Raw genomic sequence first — 14,203 nt, forward strand, 5'->3', positions numbered from 1 at the left:
TGAAGTTTGTAAGTTGCTTTGGGTAGTATAGTCATATTCACAAATGTTGATTCTTGCAATCCAAGAACATGGTATACCTCTCCATCTGTTTGTATCATCTTTAACTTCTTTCATCAGTGTCTTACAGTTTTCTGCATACAGGGCTTTTGTCTCCTTAGGTAGGTTTCTTCCTAGGTATTTTATTCTTTTTGTTGCAATGGTAAATGGGAGTGTTTCCTTAATTTCACTTTCAGATTTTTCATCATTATTGTATAGGAATGCTAGAGATTTCTTTGCATTAATTTTGTATCCTGCTACACTACCAAATTCATTGATTAGCTCTATTAGTTTTCTGGTAGCATCTTTAGGATTCTCTATGTATAGTATCATGTCATCTGCAAAAAGTAATGTTTTACTTCTTTTTTTCTGATTTTCATTCCATTTTTTTCTTTTTTCTTCTCTGATAGCTGTGGCTAAAGCTTCCAAAACTATGCTGAATAATAGTGGTAAGAGTCGGCAACCTTGTCTTCTTCCTGATCTTAGAGGAAATGGTTTCAGTTTTTCCCCATTGAGGACGATATGCCTACTTTCTGGAGGGTTTTTATCATAAATGGGTTTTGAATTTTGTCAAAAGCTTTCTCTGTATCTATTGAGATGGTCATATGGTTTTTCTCCTTCAGTTTGTTAATATGTTGTATCACATTGATTGATTTGTGTATATTGAAGAATCCTTGCATTCCTTGGATAAACCCCACTTGATCATGGTGTATGATCCTTTTAATGTGCTGTAGGGATTCTGTTTGCTAGTATTTTGTTGAGGATTTTTTCATCTATGTTCATGAGCAATATTGGCCTGTAGTTTTCTTTCTTTGTGACATCTTTGTCTGGTTTTGATATCAGGGTGATGGTGGCCTCACAGAATGAGTTTGGGCGTGTTCCTCCCTCTGCTATATTTTGGAAGAGTTTGAGAAGGATAGGTGTTAGTTCTTCTCTAAATGTTTGATAGAATTCATCTGTGGATCCATCTGGTCCTGGGCTTTTGTTTATTGGAAGATTTTTAATCACAGTTTCAATTTCAGTGCTTGTGATTGGACTCTTCATATTTTCTCTTTCTTCCTGGTTCAGTCTTGGAAGGTTGTGCATTTCTAAGAATTTGTCCATTTCTTCCAGGTTGTCCATTTTATTGGCATAGAGTTGCTTGTAGTAATCTCTCATGACCCTTTGTATTTCTGCAGTGTCAGTTGTTACTACTCCTTTTTCATTTTTAATTCTATTGATTTGTGTCTTCTTCCTTTTTTTCTTGATGAGTCTGGCTAATGGTTTATCAATTTTGTTTATCTTCTCAAAGAACCAGCTTTTAGTTTTATTGATCTTTGCTACTGTTTCCTTCATTTCTTTTTCATTTATTTCTCATCTTTATGATTTCTTTCCTTCTGCTAACTTTGGGGATATTTTGTTCTTCCTTCTCTAATTGCTTTAGGTGTAAGGTTAAGTCATTTATTTGAGATGTCTCTTGTTTCTTGAGGTAGGATTTTTTTTGCTATAAACTTCCCTCTTAGCACTGCTTCTGCTGCATCCCATAGGTTTTGTGTCATCATTTTCATTGTCATTTGTTTCTAGGTATTTTTTTGATTTACTCTTTGATTTCTTCAGTGATCTCTTGGTTATTTAGCTGTGTATTGTTTAGCCACCATGTATTTTTATTTCTTACAGATTTTTTCCTGTAGTTAATTGATATCCAGTCTCATAGCGTTGTGGTCAGAAAAGATACTTGATACGATTTCAATTTTCTTAAATTTACTGAGGATTGATCTGTGACCCAAGATATGATCTATTCTGAGTGTTCCATGAGCACTTGAGAAGAAAGTATATTCTATTGTTTTTGGATGGAATGTCCTATAAATGTCAATTAAGTACATCTTGTTTAATGTATCATTTGAAACGTGTGTTTCCTTATTTCTTTCCAGTTTGGATTATCTGTTCATTGGTGAAAGTGGGGTGTTAAAGTCCCCTGCTGTGATTGTGTTGCTCTTGATTTCCCCTTGTATGGCTGTTAGCATTTGCCTTATGTTTTGAGGTGCTCCTATGATGGGTGTATATTTACAATTGTTATATCTTCTTCTTGGATCAATCTCTTGATCATTATGTAGTGTCCTTGTCTCTTGTAATAGTCTTGATTTTAAAGTCTATTTTGTCTGATATGAGAATTGCTACTCCAGCTTTCTTTTGCTTTCCATTTGCATGCAATATCTTTTTCTATCCCCTCACTTTCAGTCTGTATGTGTCCCTAGGTCTGAAGTGGCTCTCTTGTAGACAGCATATATGTGGGTCTTGTTTTTGTATCCATTCAGCCAGTCAGTGTCTTTTGGTGGGAGCATTTAATCCATTTACATTTAAGGTAATTATTGATATGTATGCTACTATTACCATTTTCTTAATTGTTTTGGGTTTGTTATTGTAGGTCTTTCCCTTCTCTTGTGTTTCCTGCCTAGAGAAGTTCCTTTAGCATTTGTTGTAAAGCTGGTTTGGTGGTGCTGCATTCTCTTAGCTTTTGCTTATCTATAAAGGTTTTAATTTCTCTGTTGAATCTGAATGACATCCTTTCTTGGTAGAGTAATATTGGTTGTAGGTTTTTCCCTTTCACCACTTTAATTATGTTCTGCCATTCCCTTTTGGGTTGCAGAGTTTCTGCTGAAAAATCAGCTGTTAACCTTATGGGGATTCCCTTGTATGTTATTTGTTGCTTTTCCTTTGCTGCTTTTAACATTTTTTCCTTGTATTTAAATTTTGATAGTTTGATTAATGTGTCTCGGCATGTTTCTCTTTGGGTTTATCATGTGTGGTACTCTCTGTGCTTCCTGGACTTGATTGACTATTTCATTTCCCATGTTAGGGAGGTTCTCAACTATAATCTCTTCAAATATTTTCTGAGTCCCTTTCTTTTCTCTTCTTCTTCTGGGACCCCTATATTTCGAATGTTGGTGTGTTTAATGTTGTCCCAGAGGTCTCTGAGACTGCCCTCAATTCTTTTCATTCTTTTATTCTGCTCCCTGGCAGTTATTTCCACCATCTTATCTTCCAGCTCACTTATCCATTCTTTTTCCTCAGTTATTCTGCTACTGATTTCTTCTAGAGTATTTCTAATTTCAGTAACTGTTTGTTTGTTTGCTCTTTAATTCTTCTAGATCCTTGTTAAATGTTTCTTGTAATTTCTCCATTCTGTTTCCGAGATTTTGGATCACCTTTACTGTCATTACTCTGAATTCTTTTTCAGGTAGCTTGCCTATTTCATCTTCACTTATTTGTCTTTTAGGTTTTCACCTTGTTCCTTCATCTATAACATTTTTTTTGTCATTTCATTTTTGTTTTGATGGGTGGTGCTGTATTCCTATCTATCTTACTGGTTGTCTGGCCTGAGACGTCCAGCACTGGAGTTTGCAGGCAGTTGGATAGAGCCGGGTCTTGGTGCTGAGATGAGGACCTCCAGGATGCCTGACTCCCATTAATATTCCCTGGGGTTTGAGGTTCTCTGTTAGTGCAGCAGACTTGGAGCTCCCACCACAGGAGCTCGGGCCTCACCTCTGTCCTGGGAACCAAGATCTTGCAAGTTTTGTGGTATTGTAAAAAAGAAAAAGAAAAAGGAAAAAAAGGACCAGAGCAGCACAATATCAAAGAATAAAAAAGAAAAGAAAATTAGAAAGATAAAAAATATATTAGGAAATATAAAACTATAATTGAAACAACTACAACAAGGTAAAATAAAACCACAACAGAAAAAGGGGGGTGGGTACAAGCCAAAAGGAGAGAACAATAACAAAGTGTAAAGAATAAAAAAAAATTAGAAAAATTAAAGATTAGGAAATATAAAAATAGAAGAGAATCAACAATGAGTCAACAAGGTAAAACAGAACGCCAAACTAAGAGAGGAAAAAAAAAGCCTTAGCTATGGGGTGGTGGGGTTTAGGCAGGGGTGGAACTTAGGCAGGGGCGAGTTTTAAGGTGGGGCAAGACCTAGGCTCAGAACTCTCATAGCAGGAAAAGGCACTGGGGGTGGGGCCTAGGTGGGGTGATGTTCAAGTGTGGGGCAGAACCTATGCTTAGGACCTGGGTGGAAGGAAGGGAGGGCCTCTGCAGTGTGGAGTTCTAGAGTTTGGAGGTAAGGCCCTGAGTGAGGTTGTGTGGGTGGGGATTAGGCCCAGTGCCCTGGACGGGGTCTCTGAGTATAGAGGTGAGGGCCTGGGTGGGGGGTGTAGGGGCAGGGCTTGGGCTCTGCGTAGTAGGAGGGAGGCTCTAAGGATTAGGCCCAGGAGCCCAACAGGGAAAGTGCTGGCCCTGTTTCCTTCCATTCCTCTGTGCGCTCCACCACTGTCTCCTCCAGGGTCTCCCCCGTTGCTGCAGGACCCCTAGCCGTGGGTGTGTCCCACAGGGTGTAGGTACTACTCCCCTCGCCCAGCCAACCCTCAGGGGTGCCAGTCACACAGGTCCAGCCTTTACTTTTCATCCCCCTTCCATCCGACTCCCTCAGGACCCGCACAGCTGGAGGGGGCCTCAGTGAGCAGAGGGTCAGGCCCGGGATCTCAGCAGGCTCCCAGTGGCCCAAGTGGGCAGGGGAAACCTGGTCCTGATCCATTTTGATCCTCTGTCCTCCCATTGGTACCAAAATTTCCCCCTACAGGCATGGAATTCCTAACCCTCCCCTAACTGCCCGTCAGGTGCCAGTCCAGTCCCACCTCAGCTTCTCCTCCCCCTTCACTCCCACCCACGCTCCAGGTCCTACCTGGTCTCTGGGGGTTCCTCCCGTCCCCTTAGGTGTCCGTGGTCCCCCAGGTGCCCTCGTTGTGAGGAGACGCGAATTCCGCGTCCTCCTAGTGCACCGTCTTCACCCTGCCCCCCCATATTCTTTTTAATATACCATTCTGACAGTCATATTATCATGTAACTTAATGGCTACAAAAGGGATAAACTGGCAGCAATGTCACTGTGATACCTTTAGCTTAAGAATCTCTTCTTTTTTGAATTTTATTTATTTATTATACAGCACGTTCTTATTGGTTATCTATTTTATACATATTAGTGTAGATATGTCAATCCCAATTCCAGGCATTTCTGGAATTTCAGGGGCTTGGACGACCAAGTTAATATTAGTCAATATCAATCAATCATTTAGCATTCTATGATGTCTCATCAAGACACAGAATCTTAATCTAAAACTATTCTTTATAACGGAGGCTATACTAAGGTATTGGTTCTTGCCTTTTGCACTCCTGACAACTGTGTTACTGAAGGATATTACACGGACTTGTGTTTCAGGGTCATCGTGTCTGAGGAAGCTTGTCTAAGTCTTCATGTCCGTGGGTCTGCCTTACCTGTTCTGATTCCACACTAGCTTCTTTCAGTTTATCCTCTGTTGCCTCTTTACATTTCTTCAGGTGTCTAACTGTTTCTTCCAATTCCTGAAAACGTGATACAGAGATCTTTGACAAACTCCCAACGTACTATATATGGAAGAAAAAGCTTCAATATTGTAATAAATGAGCAACCAAATTATGAAAGTATGATGGGGTACTTTCTAACTCCAGGTGCTACCAGACTATAGGATAAAAACTATTATTTTCAGTTGAACCTACAGTATACATTTGTGTATATGATTATAGATTTTGATTTACAGATTCTCCTGAGAAAAGATGATTAACATCTCTTTCCAGAACTGGAGAATACTTTTCATAGCAGACAATCTCTGTTGGAAGGCAAGAGCAACGTCTTGTACAATCACTGTGGAAGAGACAGCTGGGGAGCCAGAATGAGAAACTGGCAGCTAATGAGAAACCAAACACTGATGCAGCAGTATCTCTGCGGGTCAAAGAGTCTCCCCCCCACCTCACCCCAGGCAATCTGCCCACTTCCCAGGTGTAGCTGTAATTCCCAGAGAACACATGGTGGTGGTGTGGCTCTGAAACCATCTTCCCAAGACACCACTGCCTGCCTGGATCCTCATCAGATACTAAGTAGGAGAGGAGAGTTAGGGTTTCTCATACAACATTCCTCCTCTCTATGTTCTGAGCATTATTCGCCTTAGCTGATAAGTGGAACTTAATTTGGGCCTTTTGATCCTTTATTTTCTCCTTGCTGCTGTTCAGTACCTTTTCCAAATCTGTGAGTTTCTGCCGCAGCTCCCGGTTGGTCCGGGATACTTCCACTTCTCTGAAGTTGCTTTCATCAAGGGCTTTTTTCAGCTGTGGGATACAAAGGGACAATTAGAACATTTTAACCTCCCATTCAGTAAGAGAAGCTTATGTTTAGCTGTGTCCCTATATTTTGTTCTCTTTGGACCTTTCTTTTAAAAAGGAGGTTAAGTGAGGGGACTTCCCTGGTGGTCCAGTGGATAAGACTCTGTGCTCCCAATGCATGGGGGCCGGGTTTGATCCCTGGTCAGGGAACTAGATCCTGTGTGCCACAACTAAAGATCCTGTGTGCTGCAACTAAGACCTGGCACAGCCAAATAAATAGATATTTTTAAAAGGAGGGTAAGTGAGGCAATATTAAGAAGTAGATTTGTGGAGAAACACTCTCAGTGATTTTCATAATTTTTAACACTAAAGAACACAATTATTCTTAGAACAGATAATGTAAATGTATGTGCGTCATTTGCTTTTTAAGAGCATGGCTTTGGAATCAGACAGAAGTTAAAATCTCAGCTTCACCACACACTAGTCAAGTAATTTCAGATAATTAACTTCCCTAAGCTAAAGATTCATCATTGGAAAAGTATGAGAATAGCCTACTTCATAGAATTCATGTAACAGTTAAACAAGAGGAGGCAGAGAAGGAATATAGAGCCTGGCAAATACTAATTGCTCAGTGCTCATTGCTGTGCTTTAAAGGTTTTTTTTTTTTCTTTAAAAGCTTAAGCTCGTCTCTTTCTGTCACTTGTGACCTCACGTATGGAGAAGTGAAAATAAATTATATGGAGTTTATGTAAATACACCTGTCAGTTATTGACTATCCTTGCCTGTATTTTTATAATCTTGCTTTTTTTTTCTCTTGAGGTATAGTTGATTTATGATATTATATTAGATTTAGGTGTATGACATAGTGATTAAAAATTTTTATAGATTATACTCATTATTATAAAATACTGGCTATATTCCCTGTGCTGTACAATATATCCTTGTAGCTTATTTACATAGTAGTTTATAATTCTTATGAATATTGATTTTGTTTAGAAATTTTAATAAAATTGTCTAGTGGAAAAATAACATAGTGATTACTATTGAAAACAAGACAACAGGCCCACAATGAAGTCACTTATGCTAAACCTTATGCCACCAAACTGAGACTTAATTACAGTTTTGGCTCTCCCAGAAAAGGACTCTTAAACCAGTCAATCAGGAATGGCCTGATCAACATTAGGTGAGTAATCTGCCTGACAGACCCCTGCCATCCCTTAAAGGAAGTAACTCTGCTACTAGTAACTAATCTACTTTTTTGCCTAGTATAACTTCCTTGTTCCTACTCCCCTCTGCCTATAAAAGTCTTTCACTTTACACAACTCCTCAGAGCGCCTTTCTATTGCAATCGATTGCATACTGCCTGATTCAAATTGATTTTTGTTCAAATACACTCTTAATTTTATTATTCCTCAATTTATCTTTTAACGGTACTGAAATCATTTTACAGTGTTCCCCCTCTTCCTCATATGCCCTTAAATGAGTACCACTGGATTTGTAGGAAGAAGAGACGGCAGCTCTCCTCCCCCTTCACTCCCCTGCACGCCCCAGGTCCTCCCTGGTCTCTGGGGGTTCCTCCCGTCCCCTTAGGTGTCCGTGGTCCCACAGGTGCCCTCGTTGTGAGGAGACGCGAATTCCGCGTCCTCCTAGTGCACCGTCTTCATCCCGCCCCCCCATATTCCTTTTAATATACCATTCTGACAGTCATATTATCATGTAACTTAATGGCTACAAGAGGGATAAACTGGCAGCAATGTCACTGTGATACCTTTAGCTTAAGAATCTCTTCTTTTTTGAATTTTATTTATTTATTATACAGCACGTTCTTATTGGTTATCTATTTTATACATATTAGTGTAGATATGTCAATCCCAATTCCAGGGATTTCTGGAATTTCAGGGGCTTGGACGACCAAGTTAATATTAGTCAATGTCAATCAATCATTTAGCATTTTATGATGTCTCATCAAGACACAGAATCTTAATCTAAAACTATTCTTTATCACGGAGGCTATACTAAGGTATTGGTTCTTGCCTTTTGCACTCCTGACAACTGTGTTACTGGAGGATATTACACGGACTTGTGTTTCAGGGTCATCGTGTCTGAGGAAGCTTGTCTAAGTCTTCATGTCCATGGGTCTGCCTTACCTGTTCTGATTCCACACTAGCTTCTTTCAGTTTATCCTCTGTTGCCTCTTTACATTTCTTCAGGTGTCTAACTGTTTCTTCCAATTCCTGAAAACGTGATACAGGGACTTTTGACAAACTCCCAATGTAGTATATATGGAAGAAACAGCTTCAATATTGTAATAAATGAACAACCAAATTATGAAAGTATGATGGGGTACTTTCTAACTCCAGGTGCTACCAGACTATAGGATAAAAACTATTATTTTCAGTTGAACCTACAGTATACATTTGTGTATATGATTATAGATTTTGATTTACAGATTCTCCTGAGAAAAGATGATTAACATCTCTTTCAAGAACTGGAGAATACTTTTCATAGCAGACAATCTCTGTTGGAAGGCAAGAGCAACGTCTTGTACAATCACTGTGGAAGAGACAGCTGGGGAGCCAGAATGAGACACTGGCAGCTAATGAGAAACCAAACACTGATGCAGCAGTATCTCTGCGGGTCAAAGAGTCTCCCCCCCACCTCACCCCAGGCAATCTGCCAACTTCCCAGGTGTAGCTGTAATTCCCAGAGAACACATGGTGGTGATGGGGCTCTGAAACCATCTTCCCCAGACACCACTGCCTGCCTGGATCCTCATCAGATACTAAGGAGGAGAGGAGAGTTAGGGTTTCTCATACAACCTTCCTCCTCTCTATGTTCTGAGCATTATTCGCCTTAGCTGATAAGGGGAACTTAATTTGGGCCTTTTGATCCTTTATTTTCTCCTTGCTGCTGTTCAGTACCTTTTCCAACTCTGTGAGTTTCTGCCGCAGCTCCCGGTTGGTCCGGGATACTTCCACTTCTCTGAAGTTGCTTTCATCAAGGGCTTTCTTCAGCTGTGGGATACAAAGGGATAATTAGAACATTTTAACCTTCCATTCAGTAAGAGAAGCTTATGTTTAGCTGTGTCCCTATATTTTGTTCTCTTTGGACCTTTCTTTTAAAAAGGAGGTTAAGTGATGGGACTTCCCTGGTGGTCCAGTGGCTAAGACTCTGTGCTCCCAATGCATGGGGGCCGGGTTTGATCCCTGGTCAGGGAACTAGATCCTGTGTGCCACAACTAAAGATCCTGTGTGCTGCAACTAAGACCTGGCACAGCCAAATAAATAGATATTTTAAAAAGGAGGGTAAGTGAGGCAATATTAAGAAGTAGATTTGTGGAGAAACACTCTCAGTGATTTTCATAATTTTTAACACTAAAGAACACAATTTTTCTTAGAACAGATAATGTAAATGTATGTGCGTCATTTGCTTTCTAAGAGCATGGCTTTGGAATCAGACAGAAGTTAAAATCTCAGCTTCACCACACACTAGTCAAGTAATTTCAGATAATTAACTTCCCTAAGCTTCAGGTTCATCATTGGAAAAGTATGAGAATAGCCTACTTCATAGGATTCATGTAACAGTTAAACAAGAGGAGGCAGAGAAGGAATATAGAGCCTGGCACACACTAATTGCTCAGTGCTCATTGCAGTGCGTTAAAGGTTTTTTTTTTTTTTTTTAAAAAAAACGTAACATCGTGACCACATATATGGAGAAGTGAAAATAAATTATATGGAGTTTATGTAAATACACCTGTCAGTTATTGACTATCATTGCATATATTTTTATAATATTGATTTTGTCTATTGAGGTATAGTTGATTTATGATATCATATTAGTATTAGGTGTAGGACATAGTGATTAAAATTTTTTATAGATTATACTCCAGTTATTATAAAATACTGGCTATATTCCCTGTGCTGTACAATATATCCTTGTAGCTTATTTACATAGTAGTTTATACTTCTTAAGAATATTGATTTTTGTTTACAAATTTTAATAAACTTGTCTACTGGAAAAACAACATAGTGATTACTATTGAAAACAAGACAACAGGCCCAAAATGAAGTCACTTATGCTAATCCTTATGTCACCAAACTGAGACTTAATTACAGTTTTGGCTCTCCGAGAAAAGGACTCTTAAACCAGTCAATCAGGAATGGCCTGATCAGCATTAGGTGAGTAATCTGCCTGACAGACCCCTGCCGTCCCTTAAAGGAAGTAACTCTGCTACTAGTAACTAATCTACGTTTTTGCCTAGTATAAATTCCTTGTTCCTGCTCCCCTCTGCCTATAAAAGTCTTTCATTTTATACAACTCCTCAGAGCGCCTTTCTATTGCAATCGATTTCATACTGCCTGATTCAGATTGATTTTTGTTCAAATAAACTCTTAATTTTATTATTCCTCAATTTATCTTTTAACAGTACTGAAATCATTTTACAGAGTTCCCCCTCTTCCTCATATGCCCTTAAATGAGTACCACTGGATTTGTAGGGAGAAGAGACGGCAGCTCTCCTCCCCCTTCACTCCCCCACACGCCCCAGGTCCTACCTGGTCTCTGGGGTTTCCTCCCGCCCCCTTAGGTGTCCGCGGTCCCCCAGGTGCCCTCGTTGTGAGGAGACGCGAATTCCGCGTCCTCCTAGTGCACCGTCTTCACCCCGCTCCCCCATATTCCTTTTAATATACCATTCTGACAGTCATATTATCATGTAACTTAATGACTACAAAAGGGATAAACTGGCAGCAATGTCACTGTGATACCTTTAGCTTAAGAATCTCTTCTTTTTTGAATTTTATTTATTTATTATACAGAAAGTTCTTATTGGTTATCTATTTTATACATATTAGTGTAGATATGTCAATCCCAATTCCAGGGATTTCTGGAATTTCAGGGGCTTGGACGACCAAGTTAATATTAGTCAATGTCAATCAATCTTTTAGCATTCTATGATGTCTCATCAAGACACAGAATCTTAATCTAAAACTATTTTTTATAATGGAGGCTATACTAAGGTATTGGTTCTTGCTTTTTGCACTCCTGACAACTGTGTTACTGAAGGATATTACACGGACTTGTGTTTCAGGGTCATCGTGTCTGAGGAAGCTTGTCTAAGTCTTCATGTCCATGGGTCTGCCTTACCTGTTCTGATTCCACACTAGCTTCTTTCAGTTTATCCTCTGTTGCCTCTTTACATTTCTTCAGGTGTCTAACTGTTTCTTCCAATTCCTGAAAACGTGATACAGAGATTTTTGACAAACTCCCAATGTACCATATATGGAAGAAAAGGCTTCAATATTGTAATAAATGAGCAATCAAATTATGAAAGTATGATGGGGTACTTTCTAACTCCAGATGCTACCAGACTATAGGATAAAAACTATTATTTTCAGTTGAACCTACAGTATACATTTGTGTATATGATTATGGATTTTGATATACAGATTCTCCTGAGAAAAGATGATTAACATCTCTTTCAAGAACTGGAGAATACTTTTCATAGCAGACAATCTCTGTTGGAAGGCAAGAGCAACGTCTTGTACAATCACTGTGGAAGAGACAGCTGGGGAGCCAGAATGTGACACTGGCAGCTAATGAGAAACCAAACACTGATGCAGCAGTATCTCTGTGGGAAAAAGAGTCTCCCCCCCTCCCCCCAGGCAATCTGCCCACTTCCCAGGTGTAGCTCTAATTCCAAGAGAACACATGGTGGTGGTGGGGCTCTGAAACCATCTTCCCCAGACACCACTCCCTGCCTGGATCCTCATCAGATACTAAGGAGGAGAGGAGAGTTAGGGTTTCTCATACAACCTTCTTCCTCTCTATGTTCTGAGCATTATTCGCCTTAGCTGATAAGAGGAACGTATTTTGGGCCTTTTGATCCTTTATTTTCTCCTTGATGCTGTTCATTATATTTTCCACCTCTGTAAGTGTCTGCCGCAGCTTCCGGTTAGTCTGGGATACTTCCACTTCTCTGAAGTTGCTTTCATCAAGGGCTTTCTTCAGCTGTGGGATACAAAGGGTATATTAGAACATTTTAACCTTCCACTCAGTAAGAGAAGTTTATGTTTAGCTGTGTCCCTATATTTTGTTCTCTTTGGACCTTTCTTTTTAAAAGGAGGTTAAGTGATGGGACTTCCCTGGTGGTCCAGTGGCTAAGACTCTGTGCTCCCAATGCATGGGGGCCGGGTGTGATCCCTGGTCAGGGAACTAGATCCTGTGTGCCACAACTAAAGATCCTGTGTGCTGCAACTAAGACCTGGCACAGCCAAATAAATAGATATTTTAAAAAGGAGGTGTATATATGTCCATGCCTCTCTTTCGCTTTGTCACAGATTACCCTTCCCCCTCCCCATATCCTCAAGTCCATTCTCAAGTAGGTCTGTGTCTTTATTCCCGTTTTGCCCATAGGTTCTTCATGACATTTTTTTTTTAATTCCGCCGCAGAGCACAGGGAGATGAGCTTGGTGCTTTGTGTTCGCCTGGAGGGGTGGGATGGGGAGGGTGGGAGGGAGGGAGATGCATGGGGGAGGGGATGTGGGAGCAGATGTATATGTATGACTGATTCACTTTGTTATAAAGCAGAAACTAATTAAAAAAAATAAAAAGGAGGGTAAGTGAGGCAATATTTAGAAGTAGATTTGTGGAGAAACACTCAGTGATTTTCATAATTTTTAACACTAAAGAACACAATTTTTCTTAGAACAGATAATGTAAATGTATGTGCGTCATTTGCTTTCTAAGAGCATGGCTTTGGAATCAGACAGAAGTTAAAATCTCAGCTTCACCACACACTAGTCAAGTAATTTCAGATAATTAACTTCCCTAAGCTTCAGGTTCATCATTGGAAAAGTATGAGAATAGCCTACTTCATAGGATTCATGTAACAGTTAAACAAGAGGAGGCAGAGAAGGAATATAGAGCCTGGCATACACTAATTGCTCAGTGCTCATTGCAGTGCGTTAAAGGTTTTTTTTTTTTTTTTTAATAAAAAAACGTAACATCGTGACCTCATATATGGAGAAGTGAAAATAAATTATATGGAGTTTATGTAAATACACCTGTCAGTTATTGACTATCCTTGCATATATTTTTATAATATTGATTTTGTCTATTGAGGTATAGTTGATTTATGATATCATATTAGTATTAGGTGTAGGACATAGTGATTAAAAATTTTTATAGATTATACTCCAGTTATTATAAAATACTGGCTATATTCCCTGTGCTGTACAATATATCCTTGTAGCTTATTTACATAGTAGTTTATACTTCTTATGAATATTGCTTTTTGTTTAGAAATTTTAATAAACTTGTCTACTGGAAAAATAACATAGTGATTACTATTCAAAACAAGACAACAGGCCCACAATGAAGTCACTTATGCTAAACCTTATGTCACCAAACTGAGACTTAATTACAGTTTTGGCTCTCCCAGAAAAGGACTCTTAAACCAGTCAATCAGGAATGGCCTGATCAGCATTAGGTGAGTAATCTGCCTGACAGACCCCTGCCATCCATTAAAGGAAGTAAATCTGCTAATAGTAACTAATCTACGTTTTTGCCTAGTATAAATTCCTTGTTCCTGCTCCCCTCTGCCTATAAAAGTCTTTCATTTTATACGACTCCTCAGAGCGCCTTTCTCTTGCAATCGATTGCATACTGCCTGATTCAGATTGATTTTTGTTCAAATAAACTCTTAATTTTATTATTCCTCAATTTATCTTTTAACAGTACTGAAGTCATTTTACAGAGTTCCCCCTCTTCCTCATATGCCCTTAAATGAGTACCACTGGATTTGTAGGGAGAAGAGACGGCAGCTCTCCTCCCCCTTCACTCCCCCCCACGTCCCAGGTCCTACCTGGTCTCTGGGGGTTCCTCCCGTCCCCTTAGGTGTCCGTGGTCCCACAGGTGCCCTCGTTGTGAGGAGACGCGAATTCCGCGTCCTCCTAGTGCACCGTCTTTACCCCGCCTCCCCATATTCCTTTTAATATACC

General features: G+C 39.6%; 1 protein-coding gene across 1 annotated transcript in view; it reads right to left on the reverse strand.

Annotated features, from left to right (window-relative positions):
- LOC308610845 (coiled-coil domain-containing protein 150-like) overlaps nt 1-14,203 on the reverse strand; it is a gene marked incomplete at its 5' end in the record, with an annotated part of 96,523 nt that overhangs the window by 4,422 nt on the left and 77,898 nt on the right. Inside the window, 1 exon segment of the mRNA XM_081259838.1 lies at nt 5,346-5,432. Within this exon segment, the coding sequence (XP_081115964.1) occupies nt 5,346-5,432 (87 nt within the window).

This window comes from Mesoplodon bidens (assembly GCF_964165515.1).
Source record: "Mesoplodon bidens genome assembly, contig: HAP1_SCAFFOLD_39, whole genome shotgun sequence".
Taxonomy (NCBI): Eukaryota; Metazoa; Chordata; class Mammalia; order Artiodactyla; family Ziphiidae; genus Mesoplodon; species Mesoplodon bidens.